The sequence below is a fragment of the Oreochromis niloticus genome, linkage group LG9 (genome assembly GCF_001858045.2).
Source record: "Oreochromis niloticus isolate F11D_XX linkage group LG9, O_niloticus_UMD_NMBU, whole genome shotgun sequence".
In the NCBI taxonomy this organism is placed as follows: Eukaryota; Metazoa; Chordata; class Actinopteri; order Cichliformes; family Cichlidae; genus Oreochromis; species Oreochromis niloticus.
In genome coordinates this window covers 24,957,291-24,972,082 of record NC_031974.2, presented here as the reverse complement: position 1 = coordinate 24,972,082, position 14,792 = coordinate 24,957,291, and the positions used below count along the sequence as shown (strand labels likewise).

The 14,792-nt window shown below is 39.4% G+C and overlaps 1 protein-coding gene across 1 annotated transcript; it reads left to right on the top strand.

Annotated features, from left to right (window-relative positions):
* Positions 1-10,895: 10,895 nt before the first annotated feature.
* On the top strand, positions 10,896-13,562 carry LOC100690149 (sialic acid-binding Ig-like lectin 12). Its single transcript, NM_001311341.1, is given in 7 exon segments — positions 10,896-10,938; positions 11,370-11,753; positions 12,081-12,386; positions 12,497-12,757; positions 12,858-12,945; positions 13,096-13,135; positions 13,320-13,562. Coding segments are annotated over 7 exon segments (1,365 nt in total).
* The last annotated feature ends 1,230 nt before the right edge of the window (positions 13,563-14,792 follow it).

Sequence of the window (14,792 nt, the reverse complement as noted above, 5' to 3'; positions counted from 1 at the left end):
CCCGATGTATCTTCGTCAATGAGTTCTCACAGGAGCTTTTCACACCACACATGAGAAGTTGAGTAGAAGGTTGTTGCAACTGCAAAACCAATCACTGAAGCAATGGGAAGGTGTGGTGTGATAAATGCCACAACTCGGCCACAGAAAAAAAAAGCAGAAGGGTTGACCAAAGAGATGGAAGTATCAGATGTGTCCAAGCAATCAACAATCTGTGGGAAAAGTACATGTGTGCAGTGATTAGAGGTAGAAACAGAAGTAGTAATTTAGTCATTTGTCAAACTATATACAGTGAGGAGACAAGGCAAGAAAACATGAAATTTGTCATGATCTGGGTGAGTGCCAGTGTTTTTCCACAGAACCAACAGTTCCTATGTTCCTGCTCATTGCTGTCACCTGTGAGTAATTAAGCTGTCGACATATAAGGCCAGTGCTCTCAACTTCTCTTAACCACAGTTAGTGCAGGCCACCGCTGTGTTTTGTAAACATCATAGTAAATTACCTTGACTTACCTTGTACCTCTCGTTCAGATTATCAGACACAAATCCTTGCCATAGAACCCGCATTTGGACGCTGGAGCTCTCGACAGTCTTCATAGTCACGGTTTTTGCTCACTCCACGCACCTGCCTGCCTCCCTGCCTCAACATCAGGAGATTTGGATTTCTTACCACTCACCCACACCACTGTCCCCTCCACTCTGCTGATCCACCTGTGGCAAGTAAGCAGCTTAAAGGAACATTCAGAACCAATATCTACCAGCATTCTCTTGGAACCATACCTGAACTTGTTTACTCTTGTTTCAGTGACTCTGACCCCCCATCCGGTCTCTCCCTTTGGCCCCAAAATCACAGAACTGCAGTTTCCACAGTTGAAATCTCACTTGTTGTTTGCATAGCTCAGGTTGCCTTTTGGCTTTGTTCACGGCACAAGTTTGAACTCACTGCTCAGTTCACAGTTGAATAGCTTCGTTGCATACACTTGTATTGTATGTAAACCCCAGGTCTGCTGGGGCGGCAACATCTCCGCCGGGGACAGGAAGAGACTGAACAGGCTGATCCGCAGGGCCAGCTCTGTTCTAGGATGCCCTCTGGACCCAGTGGAGGTGGTGAGTAACAGGAGAATGGTGGCTAAGCTGTCATCCCTGTTGGACAACATCTCCCACCCCATGCATGAGACTGTGACAGCACTGAGCAGCTCCTTCAGTGGGAGACTGCGGCACCCACGGTGTGGGACGGAGAGATTTCGCAGGTCTTTCCTCCCCACTGCTGTCAGACTCCACAACAAAGACTTTAACTGATCAAACACACACATCCACAAATGTGCAATAACACTAATGTGCAATAATCTTTTCTGGCATCGTTGTATTTTTACTCAACTGTATATAGCATTTGTACTCTATTTTTATCTCATTGTATATTTTATTCTATTTTATTCTACTGTATATAGTATTTTATTTTATTCTATTCTGTACAGTTGTGTACTGTATTTATTCTTATTTTATTTTATTCTAATTTTTGCTTCATAACTTTTGCACTGTCCACTTCCTGCTGTGACAAAACAAATTTCCCACGTGTGGGACTAATAAAGGTTATCTTATCTTATCTTATCTTAATTTATCATTGATATAGCATTTCTCATCTTCATTGTGTTATTTATAAATACAGGTATATTATTACGGGGCGATCGTGGCTCAAGAGTTGGGAGTTCGCCTTGTAATCGCAAGGTTGCTGGTTCGAGCCCTGGCTTGGACAGTCTCAGTTGTTGGGTCCTTGGGCAAGACACTTCACCCGTTGCCTACTGGTCTTTGGTCAGAGGGCCCGGTGGCGCCAGTGTTTGGCAGCCTCGCCTCTGTCAGTGCGCCCCAGGGTGGCTGTGGCTACTATGTAGCTTACCATCACCAGTGTGAATGGGTGGATGACTGGATATGTAAAGCGCTATATAAATAAATTTACCATTATAGCTGTGATTATGATTATTTAAATCCAAGAAGCCAGTAGTGAGGAAGGAAGGTATGAAGTACTTCCAGCGTCCTTAATCACCAGAAAAGCTTGATGGCTAATATGTGTTTACAAGTAAATGAGTTATTAATATATGTTTAAAAGCTTTCATGTGATTATTTTCATGTTGGATTTCAATAAAATATCTTCCTCTGCTGTTACTGCAGATTACTGCAACATCTGAATGAGGGTCTGTTTCACACTTCACTCAACAAATCATGAAATAGACATGGTGGATCAGTGTATCTGTTACACGTTTTGCTGTGATACTGGGTTAAACTAGAGCAAGGAATCTCACATTACCCAAATTTTCTTTTCTTTTTATTGACTTCCAGGTGATTTTAAAATGTGTTTTAAAATTCCCTCACTTAAATAAACAGCACTAAATGGACAAAATCCAGACGGCTTAACTCAACTTGACCACACTGCTGCTTGCTGTCTCTGCTCAGAATCTATTTAATTTGTTGTTCAGCTGGAAGCTCTCAGTGGATCTTGTTTACAAGTCCCATGTAACTTCAGTGAAACTGGAACAGAAAAGTTCCAGCATTAGATCAGTCTGTGGATTGTGTATGAAAAATCATTCTGATGTTTTTAAACAGATACAGAAAATGAGATCTTCAACAGCAGTGAGACAGTTAACATCTATCCAATGAAGATTACAGGAGACCTGCAACAGAAAGACTGCATCACTCTGTTTTCCAATTCAATCACAACTTATACAAACACATATTACTTCAGCTGTTTGTGATCCTCTTAAAAAACAACTGAAGGAGAGAAAGTTTTCATGTTAATATAAAAATAAAAGGTCTAATTGAAATATTAACAGGTCAGATATTACAGAGATCAGACTGTTTAAATGTTTTCTACATATAGTTTAGGTTATTCAGCAATTTTGCACCACTGTGATTATAGTGGATGGAAAAAATTGGCACTTACTGTATTTGCTGACTTTACAACTGTCAGATAAAAGAGTGAATCCTGAATGACCAGTTTTCTCCGTTATAATATAGCAAGCATCAGAGGTGTTTGGAATGGGGAGGTGAGTGTACAGCTGTGTCAGTTTACATGCGTATGCAAAGATGACAGTGTTTTACAGCATTGACATCTATGGTTGCTAAGTGTGACACTGGTGTAAATATTCATCTTATATTAGCGACATCTCTCGACAGAAAAATTCATTTTTGTTCCTGAGGATTCCAAATAAGCGGCGAAACAGTAAGCATATCAGCATTTTTACTCACCAGTGATTCTCAGCCTATCACAACAAAAGTGATGTTGTGATGGTGACGAATGAAACCAATATGTAAATAAAACCTCTCAAAACAGTTTTTCAGTTTATGTATAGCATATCCATTAAACTGTTAATGGAGAATATAGTGGTAAAGAAATCTCTACAGTGAGTCCAGTTTGTGCTTCTCCCAAAATCTCCTGGAGTTTGTATACTGTATTTAAGAATAGAATAGAATAGAATTCAGCTTTATTGTCATTGCACATGTCACAGGTACAGGGCAACGAAATGCAGTTTGCATCCATCCAGAAGTGCTTTAGCCATGATATAGATATATTACAATATATATTAGCAATAATAGAGACATGTAAGTATATTACAGACATGGGTCTATTATGGTATGTTACAATGTACACGGTATGAAGTATCTTATGAATATGCTATAACTATAAGTATGTGCAGGCTGTAGTGACTACAGGCTATGTACAGGATATAAATATGAAAAAAACTATACAGAAATATGAGATATACAGTTGTAGGATTAAAAATTATTGTATGTAGAGAATGATTATTTACACAGAACTATACAGTAGTGCAGTTAAGATAAGTGAGATATGTGGATAATTTCTACAGAGGCTATATAAAGTGCTAGTGGTTGTGAGTGGTGGTTCAGTCCATGTTATTATTGTGTGTTTGAGGGTACAGTTGTCCATTGTGTGTGTGTGTAGGTGGTTGTGGGTGTGTGTATGTTCAGTCCATGAGTTTAACGTGGGTCAGATGTCAGGAGGCAGAGTTCAGGAGTCTGACAGCTGTGGGGAAGAAGCTGTTCCGGTACTTGTTGGTCTTAGTCCGGAGGCTCCTGTAGCGCCTCCCAGAGGGCAGGAGGGTGAAGAGTCCATGTGATGGGTGACTGGGGTCTTTGATGATTTTCCCAGCCCTTTTCAGACACCGCTTCCTGTAGATGTCCTTTATGGCAGGAAGTGGTGCTCCGGCGATGCGCTGGGCAGTTTTCACGACCCTCTGCAACGCCTTCCGGTCCGAGGCGGAGCAGTTCCCGTACCAGACTGTTATACAGTTGGTCAGGATGCTCTCGATGGTGCAGCGATAGAAGTTCACCAGGATATCTGAGGACAGGTGGTTCTTCCTCAGAGTCCTCAAGAAGAAGAGGCGCTGGTGAGCCTTCTTGACCAGCTTGGAGCAGTTGGTCGTCCAGATGAGATCCTCGGAGATGTGGACTCCCAGGAACTTGAAGCTGTTCACACGCTCCACAGCCGTCCCCTTAATGTGGATGGGTGGATGTGGGTCAGCATTCCTCCTGTAGTCCACGATGAGCTCCTTAGTCTTCTCGGTGTTAAGCAGCAGGTTGTTTGTGTCGCACCACTCAGCCAGACGATCCACCTCCTCCCTGTAGGCGGTCTCATCGTTGTCACTGATGAGGCCAATCACCGTGGTGTCATCTGCAAACTTAATGATGGTGTTGGAACCATCAGCAGGTCTGCAGTCATGGGTGAAGAGGGAGTAGAGGAAAGGGCTCATCACACAGCCTTGTGGTACACCGGTGTTCAGTGTGATTGTAGATGAGCAGCGGTTATCCAGCTGGACATGTTGGGGGTGGTTGGTCAGGAAGTCCAGTAACCATTTGCAGATGAGGGAACTGATGCCCAGGTCTGTCAGTTTCCTGATGAGTTGTGAGGGGTGGATTGTATTGAACGCTGAACTGAAGTCTATAAACAGCATTCTGGCGTAGGTGTTGTTGTTGTCCAGGTGTGAGAGGACAGAGTGCAGTGCAATGGACACTGCATCCTCTGTGCTCCTGTTCTGGCGGTATGCGAATTGGTGAGGGTCCAGGGTGGGGGGCAGACAGGATTTGAAGTGTGCTAAGACCAGTTGCTCTAAGCACTTAGTGATGATGGGGGTGAGTGCTACTGGGCGGTAGTCATTGAGGCTAGATGGGTTGGAGTTTTGGGGTATCGGGACGATGGAGGTGGATTTGAAGCAGGCTGGTACCACAGCGTGGGCCAAGGACAGATTGAATATGTCTGTCAGGACTCCTGCAAGCTCCCCAGAACACGCTCTGAGAACACGCCCGGGGATGCCATCAGGACCTGCAGCCTTGTGGACATTGATCCTGCTCAGCACCGCTCCTACATCGGTGGGGGAGAGAGTCAGAGGTTGGTGGTCTGGCGTCATGTCTGTTTCGGTTGTGGTTGTGGGGTTCCCTCGCTCAAAACGAGCATAAAAGTTGTTGAGCTCGTTGAGGAAGGAGACATAAGAGGATGTGGGGGAGGGTTTGGTGGTCCTGTAGTCTGTAATGGTCTGGAGTCCTTGCCACATGCGTCGGGGGTTGGAGTTGGAGAAGTGTTCTTCTACCTTCTTTTTGTAATGGTGTTTGGCTTTTTTGATGCTCTTCTTTAGATTAGCCCTGGCTGTACTGTAGGCGTGTGCATCTCCTGACCTAAAGGCGGTGTTGCAGGCCTTCAGGAGGAGACGAACATCCCGGTTCATCCAAGGCTTCTGGTTGGGGTACATGGTGATCCGTTTCTGGGTGGTGACACTGTCTGTGGTTTTGGAGATGTAATCCAGTACAGATGAGGCATACTGGTCCAGGTCTGTGTGGGTGAACATATTCCAGTCTGTGTTTTTAAATCTGTCCTGGAGCACTGCGTCTGAATTTAAATGAAATTCATTAATCCTTTTTTTCTCATTTGAATTCAACTTTTGACATGTCACATTTAACTATCACAGCTGGACTATCACAAGTCCAGCTGTAAAGTTACAGCAGTACTACTGTAACTGTGGACTTGAATGTGGAAAGAGCTGTTTCTGAAAAATTTAAATGCTCATGACATCTGTTAATATTAAAAAAGTGAAGGCAGCATTTATTTCATGTGATTTAATGTGCTGACCTGATGAATATAAAATGTGGAATTATTAATTCTTCACTTTATGGTTTTATATTTAGTTTATGTATTACTTGTGGTGTCTCTTTGTTTGATTTTATTCCAGCAGGGTGAGCTGTTGGTGCACTACGTAAAGTAACATTTACAACTCACAGCATACAAGTATATCATTTAAGGACATAGATAATTGAAGCAGAAATCATACAACAACAAAGTAAAATCTTTTTAATATTTATTTTTAAATGAGATTAAAGAAATAATTAAACTAAAAATTAATCTTTATGGAGTCTTTTATCATTTTATCAGCAGTGAAAACACAAAAACAAACAACATGACAACGAATCTTAACAATGTAAAAAGAAACAGTGGTCACAGTGTCTCTCTGACCAGCAGTCAGTGATGTTTTCAATCAATCCTTATCATGATCTTTACTTTCCTTGTCCTGTAATTCACTTTCCAACCATATCTACGTCTTATAAAATGCCTTTGCGTTACCTCTCCTGTAAACTAAACCAAGCAGCAAAGGACAAGATAAAATATAAAGCATGTAAAAAATAAGAACATTGAAATGCATTAAGAACAAAACTCCTCACATTAGTGGCCTCTTTTTTCTTCACGGTTTTCTTTTGGTTTTATAGAAGAGTCTACTTCAAAATGCTTGACATGTAAAGAGAAGGAAACATGAAATGTGTCACTTATGCAAGTGAAGGAGAAAAAACTATGACGGCTAAAAAAAATTTCAGTTCAGTGTTATTTCTATAGAACTAATTCACAATAACAGTATGGATGTATAGTATCGAGGTATATTGCAAATATTAGGCAGATAACCCCAACAATCAATGATCCCCTATGAGCAAATACTCATAGGCAACAGCAGTGAGGAAAAACACCCTTTCAACATGAACAAACTGCCAGCAGAACCAGGCTCAGGGAGTAACAACATCTGCCATGGTTGGTTGTGGATGAAAGGAAAGAGAAGAGTGAATGGAGGTGAGAGAGAACAAAAAGTAAATGACATGCAGTAGTGGTATATAAACATACTCTGACCAGGGGTGACATGTTTAGTCACAGTGCTGGCTGTCTTATTGGTGTCCAAAAAATAACTTGGACTTTATAGATAGTTTGGAAGCTTTTTGGCCAAATTTATTTAACCTCCCTAAAACATGAGATTAAAACTGCAGCTTCTCTCCTCCTGTTATCCCCCCCCAAACCCATCCTCTTCAAGAAAGTGTCTGCTCCCAGACCCTCCAAAAAACAATTTAAACATAAAACAAATGACAAATATAGCATCCTCAGCTCTACCAATATTGTGGGTGTTTTTAATTACAGCCTCAACACGACATTTAATCTATCATTAGACTCAAATGACTTCTCTAAAATATTAAAGACCCCACCCACAATTTCAATTACAGTGGTTCTTATGGTATAGAAACTGAACATTTGAATGTGTTCCCTGAAATGGTGTTCCCTTAAATTTGTCATCATTTCTTATAAATATTTAAATTAGATGTATTTCAGAAAATTATGTCACTAAATTTAAGGATATAATACTTCCACTGTTACTCTTTTCAGTACTATGTGCAAAAATAGTACACACAGATTAGTTATCTCATTAATACGATAACACTGTACACGACTGGGTACTTGGCTCCCAGGTATAACTGTCAAACACTCTCCTTAAAACAATTACCTTCAATGCTGCTGATGTTTGGAATCACCCTCTCTGATTGATGCTTCTGAGCTTACTTTGGTAATTACTCCCTCTAAATGATCAGTGTCTATTTGATCCTATTCCTTTAAGACTGTTAAAAGAAGTCATACCATTTTTAATGCTTCAATCTTAAATCAGATCAATCTATCTCTATTATTGGGCTATGTACCACAGTTAAACTGCAGGAATGTCTTAAAGACATAAAGACCTGGATGACCTCTAAATTCATGCTTCTAAATTCAGATAAAATTGATGTTATTGTACTTGCCCCTAAAAAAATGGTCACTATCCAGATGCTTACTCTGGATGACATTAACTTGGCTTCCTGTAAAATTATGAGGTCAGTCTTCTGTGGAATCAGCTCCCAGTTTAGATACGGGAGGCAGACACTATCTCTACATTTAACATTAGGCTTAAAACTTTCCTTTTCACTAAAGCATATAGTTAGGGCTGGAACAAGTAACCCTGAGCCCACCCTTAGCAGAGATGGGCTGTAATCCAATTACTTTTTTCAAATAATGAGTAAAGTAAGGGATTACTATTGTAACAAATGTAATTAGATTACTGTTACTGTCCCGTAAGCACGCTGTGTTACTGCGTTACTAAACCATTGTGATTTTGTTTGTGAGAGTGTCTCCTGAAAATGACGTCCATGGCAGCAACAGACATGTGCAGATCAACAATGGATAATATGGAGTGCGGGAGAGAGTATGACCATGTAACATTTAAAGCTTGGAAGTACTGACATTACTTTGAGTTTAATTCCATAAGAAGTGACAAAAACATTAGCGTCCACTGTACACATTGCATGGGAAGAAAACTTCTTTCTACAGCAAAAAATTAAACTTCAGATCTGAGCAAGCACCTAGCACACTGCCACAGGGATGTGAAACCCCCGGATCCCCCCACTGATATGTCTGATGCAACACCGGGCAAACCTCCGCCTGCTCCACTCTTGCTAAACAGGTGAAAATAGATTTAAGAGTGACAGAACTTAGTGCCACTGAATCTTGAATTTTATTTATGTATTGCTGTAGTTTTACTTGCATCTATTTGAAAGAGTGAGCGTAAACACAAAATAGTATTTTATTTTATATCCTGGAATATGCTGAAAATAGGTTTAAATGTTAAACAAATTTCAAGTCAAAGACAGTTGCATATAATTAAATTTTTGCTTAATGCAATTTGCATAAAGTTCACACACGCCATCAGACTGCTTATCTCCTCACTGGAGGGGAGAGGGAGGGGAAACAGGAGGACAAGGAGGGCAGGAGCAACTGAGCTGTAGTGCTTTTTTATACTGTGCAATGTTTGCAGTATTTTTTCTTATATTTGACTGTGCAATAATCACTGTGCAATATACTCACTCAAATGTGCAATCCTATTTATCCAACAGGATTACTTTCTTGGAGAAGTAATCAGTAATTAGTCACTAATTACTATTTTCAAGTAACTTCACCAGCACTGTTCCTCAGTTAAGTTGCAATAGCCTAGGCTGCTAAATGTTTCTTCTCACCTTTTTCACTCACTATGTGTTTATACACCACTCTGCCTTTAATTATGACTCACAGCAGATGGCTCACTCTCCCTGAGCCGGAGGTTTCTTCCTGTTAAAAGAGAGTTTTTCCTTCCCACTGTCAAAGTTTAATTGTTGGGGCTTTCATTCTACTATGGTTGGGTCTTTTCCTTACAGTATAAAGCATTTTGGCTTCACACTGTCGCCAAAGTGCTTGCTCATAGGGGGTCATATGATTGTTGGGTTTTTCTCTGTATCTATTATTATAGGACATACTGTACAATATAAAGCACCTTGAGGCAACTTTTGTTGTGATTTGGCGCTATATAAATTGAACTTAACGGGAAGTGAAAAAGGAGTGGACAAGACGTGCTCAGTGGCTCATGACAACTCCATCAGCCACCTAAGTCTCCTACCATTCATCCACCCAGATGCTCTCTGTGGTCTGGGTGGATGAATGTGATGAGGACTAACTCTAAGCTTTATCAAAACAGAGGCCTAATCTTACAACACACTGCTTAGTTAAAGATCATACGCTCCTTGGTGGCAAATTGCGATATACCACCGCCAGGTTCAAATTAGTTAATAATCTCTAGTGATTTAAACTACATTAGCTAACGCTTTTAACACTATTTGGAGAACAAATAAAAATAAGCAGACACTTTATAACTCACAGCAAAATGCCAGCATTGTCTGAAAAGTGTGAACTTTTGTTATATTTCAGTTACAGCGTGTTTTAAATCTGTGTCACTGATTTGTGTGTTTTGAAATGACCTCTTTGCCCATTTTCTGCCACAGTACCAAAAGACTTCTTAGGTCAGGGGCATCCAACTCCAGGCCTCCAGTGCCGGTGTCCTGCTGAGTTTAGATATCAACCTGGGTCAACACACCTGAATCATGATCATGATATCAACAACACTGGGCATTCTATCCTGTACAAGTAACTGTAGACAAGTTAGGGAAATATAACATTTGATGACAATGTTAGTAAATATTACTAAGATGCTCTATGATTACTACTATAAATATAATTATTTTTAAGGGTCCTCAGATTAAATTTGCTTTAGCACCACCAAAATGGTTTAAACTCACCTATAGTTGTGATTAAAACTTTCAGGTTTAAGTAAATCATAAATTTCCTCAATTATTTGTGTTTTCATAGCTCCACAAGACCTGTGCAGCTAATTTCCTGCTGTATGATACTCTGAGTTACATATTCTGTAAAAGTCTGCAAACTTGGAATAACTCAAGTTAGTGAAAAGCATTTGCATGTGTGGGTAATTTTAACAGGTAATTTTAAATTTTAAAAATGTAACGCCTGACTTCCTCTATCACAGGATATTAGCAAACTGATTGTACTTCCGCAGAATATTTCTCAACACCTATAGCAAATATGATCAAGCAAACTGACATTGCACTTTCTTAAACAGTATGTCCTCTTTCTGTGCTTCCTTATTCTAACAACAGTTAGGCGACATGTTTCCCTGTAATTCTGGTTAAGAAATTATGTTCACTTTAAAAACTTCTCCTGAGCTGTGTGTGAACATGTTGACAGTCGGCATGTTACTGATGGTCCTGTTTCTTTCAGGTGAGCTGTTTGTTCACTATAAAAGCATTATTGGATTCATTTAAATCATTAACAGCTTTAAGGAACAAAATTAAAAGGCTGATGGAGAAGCTTTGTTTTTCATACTGTTCATAGTCTGACTGGTAATTGAAATACTTTTTGTTACCAACAGAATTAAAGACATGTTATTCATGTTACAATAGATTGTATTTCAAGCAACAACTATGTAATTTAGCATCATTAATCAAAAAAGGCAGATGGTGAAAATGTGTCTGTCACTTCTGGATTATCTATTATAAATTTAATTTTACATAAACAATTATTTAATTTTAGGAATACTTTGATTAAAGTTTATATCTTAAGTCCTATGGAGGACAAATTAAAATAAGAAAAGTTTATGTTTGTAATAAAATTAATTAATTAATACGTTAGTCGTGACACTGTATTTACAGGTGCTTTGGCTGATTGTCCTAATGAAGCAGACCTCTTCATAAATGCATCAAAGAAGCTGGAAGCACTGAGTGGATCTTGTTTGTTAATCCCATGTAACTTCAGACCCAAAGAAGGACAGAAATTTATCAGCACAAGAAAAACATTTGGAGTGTGGATTAAAAATGATTCTAGATTTGGCATTTATCCAAACAATGTGATCTTCAACAGTAGTGGAGCAGTTAGCACCTATCCAATGAGTATTACTGGGAACCTGAGTCAGAAAGACTGCACCACTCTGTTTACTAATTTAACCACCACATACACGGACACATACTTCTTCAGAGTAGAGAATGAAACATTCATGGCGACAGCTGCTTGTGATCCTCTTCAAATAACAGTCAGAGGTAAAGAAATTTTGAGTTTTTCAATAGAATTATTTTTTCACTTTATTGGGTTTATTTGACTTGCCTTCAGTTAAGTTCATCAGCATTTGTTGAAGAAATATTACATTTCAGTCATAATGATTGTCCCAGAATACAGTTTAATATTGGTCCAATATTTTATTATTAAGCTAAAAAAAATACTTAAATAAATAAATACTCAATAAATCATGACTTTATTAAATTAATAACTTTATATGTAAATTTAAGATAAGATGAGTGGTTTAGAGATTTTAAACACTGGTATAAACTGCAGTCTGCTCTGTAGTGTTAATATCTCTGTGTCCACAGATTCTCCTTGGAGGCCCAATATTACAATCCCAGGTGATCTGAAGGAGAAGGAGTCTGTCACTATAACCTGCTCAGCTCTCACTCCCTGTCCACACTCCCCTCCTCAACTCACCTGGAATCTCACACAAGACTCTCACAACAAAATAGAGGAAAGCAAAGATGGAAGCTTTACAACTAAAATCCAGCAGACCATCACTCTGTCAGACACAGATGATGGAAAGAAGATCAGCTGCTCTGCCAGATATCCTGTGAACCAAGGAAAAGACACCAAGAGAGCAGAGACAGAAGAGACTCTCAGTGTTTCATGTAAGACAATCAGAGTTTGTTGTTGGATCCTGTCAACATATCAGTTGATTCATTGGGAAGTCTGCTGTTTAGAATGAATAATGGTGATTTCTGTCAATCTTTTTCTCCAGATGCTCCTAAAGACACCTCAGCATCCATCAGTCCATCAGGTTTGGTGTCAGCAGACAGCTGGGTGAAGCTGACCTGCTCCAGCAGAGCCAAACCTCCAGTCAGCAGCTTCACCTGGTTCAAGAAGAGCAGAGATGGAGCTGTGAAAGTATCTGAAGGAGAGATTTACAGCTTCAATGTAACAGATGGAGGAGTTTATTACTGTGTGGCCACTAATGATCTGGGTAATCAGACATCAGCAGAGATTCATGTGACTGTTGGAGGTAAAAGCCACTGACATGTTACAGGCTCCTGTTTCTTTTTATCCATTCAAACTCCAAACTTTAAAAATAACTTCAGGTAGTAACCTTTGTATTTCTTTAGGAGACACACTGTGGCTACTTCCTGGAGTAATCATTGTGATCATTGTACTCTTACTTATAATTCTACTCTGTTTGATCATCTTTGTTTGGTAAGTATCACACATCAAAGCAGAAAAACACAATTAGCTACTCTCACAGATATTTTAGCTACACATTAAAAATTTCTGTTTCAAGCTTAACTTTATTCACATATATTTAACATACACAGAGTTAATTTTACTGCCTCTTGTGTCTTCCAGGTTATTAAAGTCAAAGCAACAAACTCAACAACAGATTTTGGTAAGAAAATTACAAAACAAAAATAAAAAAAAAATTAAATAAATAACAAAATAAACTAGCTGCAGGGTTACCTGACTGTTTTGGCGATTACAGCATTGACTTTGCCAGAGCAGTCTAATTATTTAATAAAACATGAATAAGAATGGACCTAATTCACCGAGCTTCCTGTTTTTTAATTCTATAGATTCAAATAAATGAAGAGCAGAAGGTTGATGAACCAGCAAGTAAAAAGGAAGAAGAGGAAGAAAACATCCATTATGGAGAGATCAGCTTCTCTACACTGCCATATGAAGCATCGTCTGACTCAGTGCGGGACAGTGGACAGCAGCAGGAGACGGTGTACGCACAGATCAAAAAGCGAGAAAAGAGCTTAAAACAAAGAGCTCACGGCCAAGAGGAACTGTACGCTGAGGTGAAGAAAAAATGAGAACTGTTGTGAAATAATTTTACATTAACATAGAAATACACACATGGTGCTTGTAAATGTGTCATTTTCACTGCCTACAGTTCAGTGACGTAAAACAGCTAAAATCCCATTCCACGGCTTTTTTATGTCCTATTTTTTGTGCTAATTTCACATGGCTGTTTTCAGATGATTAACTGTGTTCATGGCAAATGTGACTAAATGAGTAAGTGAGAAATTGCAGCACTCCAACAAGGAACTAGTTTTACACAACAACAGATGCTGTTCTGCAAAACTAAAACTTAAAACCTCAACATACTGTAGCTTTTTTTAAGTATATTTTAAGTTATTATGTTCCTAAAGTATTTGCATGCTGCTACGCTGTGTGAGCTGTTGTTTGATTTTGTCAGTTGCATTTTTGAAGTTCTGCTTCAAAAATGTTTTTGTGGAACACCCCCTGAACTAGCGGGTCAAGATGGCTGCACGGAATCTAAACAGAATTAAAACTGTAAACTTTGAATCTGTACTACCATTGTTCTGTATTTTGTCTCACTAAATAAGCCATACACAGAGCATTGATCAGGCTCTATCCATTAAGGTGTTTTTTAGAAGTGTTATGCTGTATCACTTCACATACACATCACTCCAAGTTCCAACATCTGAGTTCCCAGATGTCTAAAATGCAGCACTGGAACCATAAGGCAATATTCCCATTCATGTTGGTGGGTTTTCTCTTTTGGCTGCTCCAGAGTAAGTTTAGCACTCCCGATCTGCATCGGCTAATCTCTTGGAGAGTTGGAAACAGAAGGCAAAGAGGAAATGGAAATATACGCAATAGGAGTGACTTTCTCTGGCCTTTCCATGTATAGTTATCAGTGTTCACTGGCAGGGTAGTTACAGCATGAAGAGAAGCCAAGTAATATTTCAGCTGTTCGTTTAAGGAGTGCAAAAATGTTCAGTGCAAAACCTTCTGTTCCCCACTACCAGAACTTGGCATTCAAATTAAAATTCCACTAAGCTGCTGTGAATTAAAGAGGCATTTAGCAGCCTCAACATCTTAGAGAGCAAAGTCAAAAACCTTTTTAAACTCTACAACGAACTGGTTTGCAATGCTCTGGTCAGTTTCAGTGCAGGAGTGTGCATTTCAGTGTTTGTGTAGCACTGTTCAGCTGGTCTGGACATCAGTGCTCAATTACCTGTGACTCTGCTAGTGCTTACTTAACAACACTGATGTGTAACAGCTGTGTGTACAGC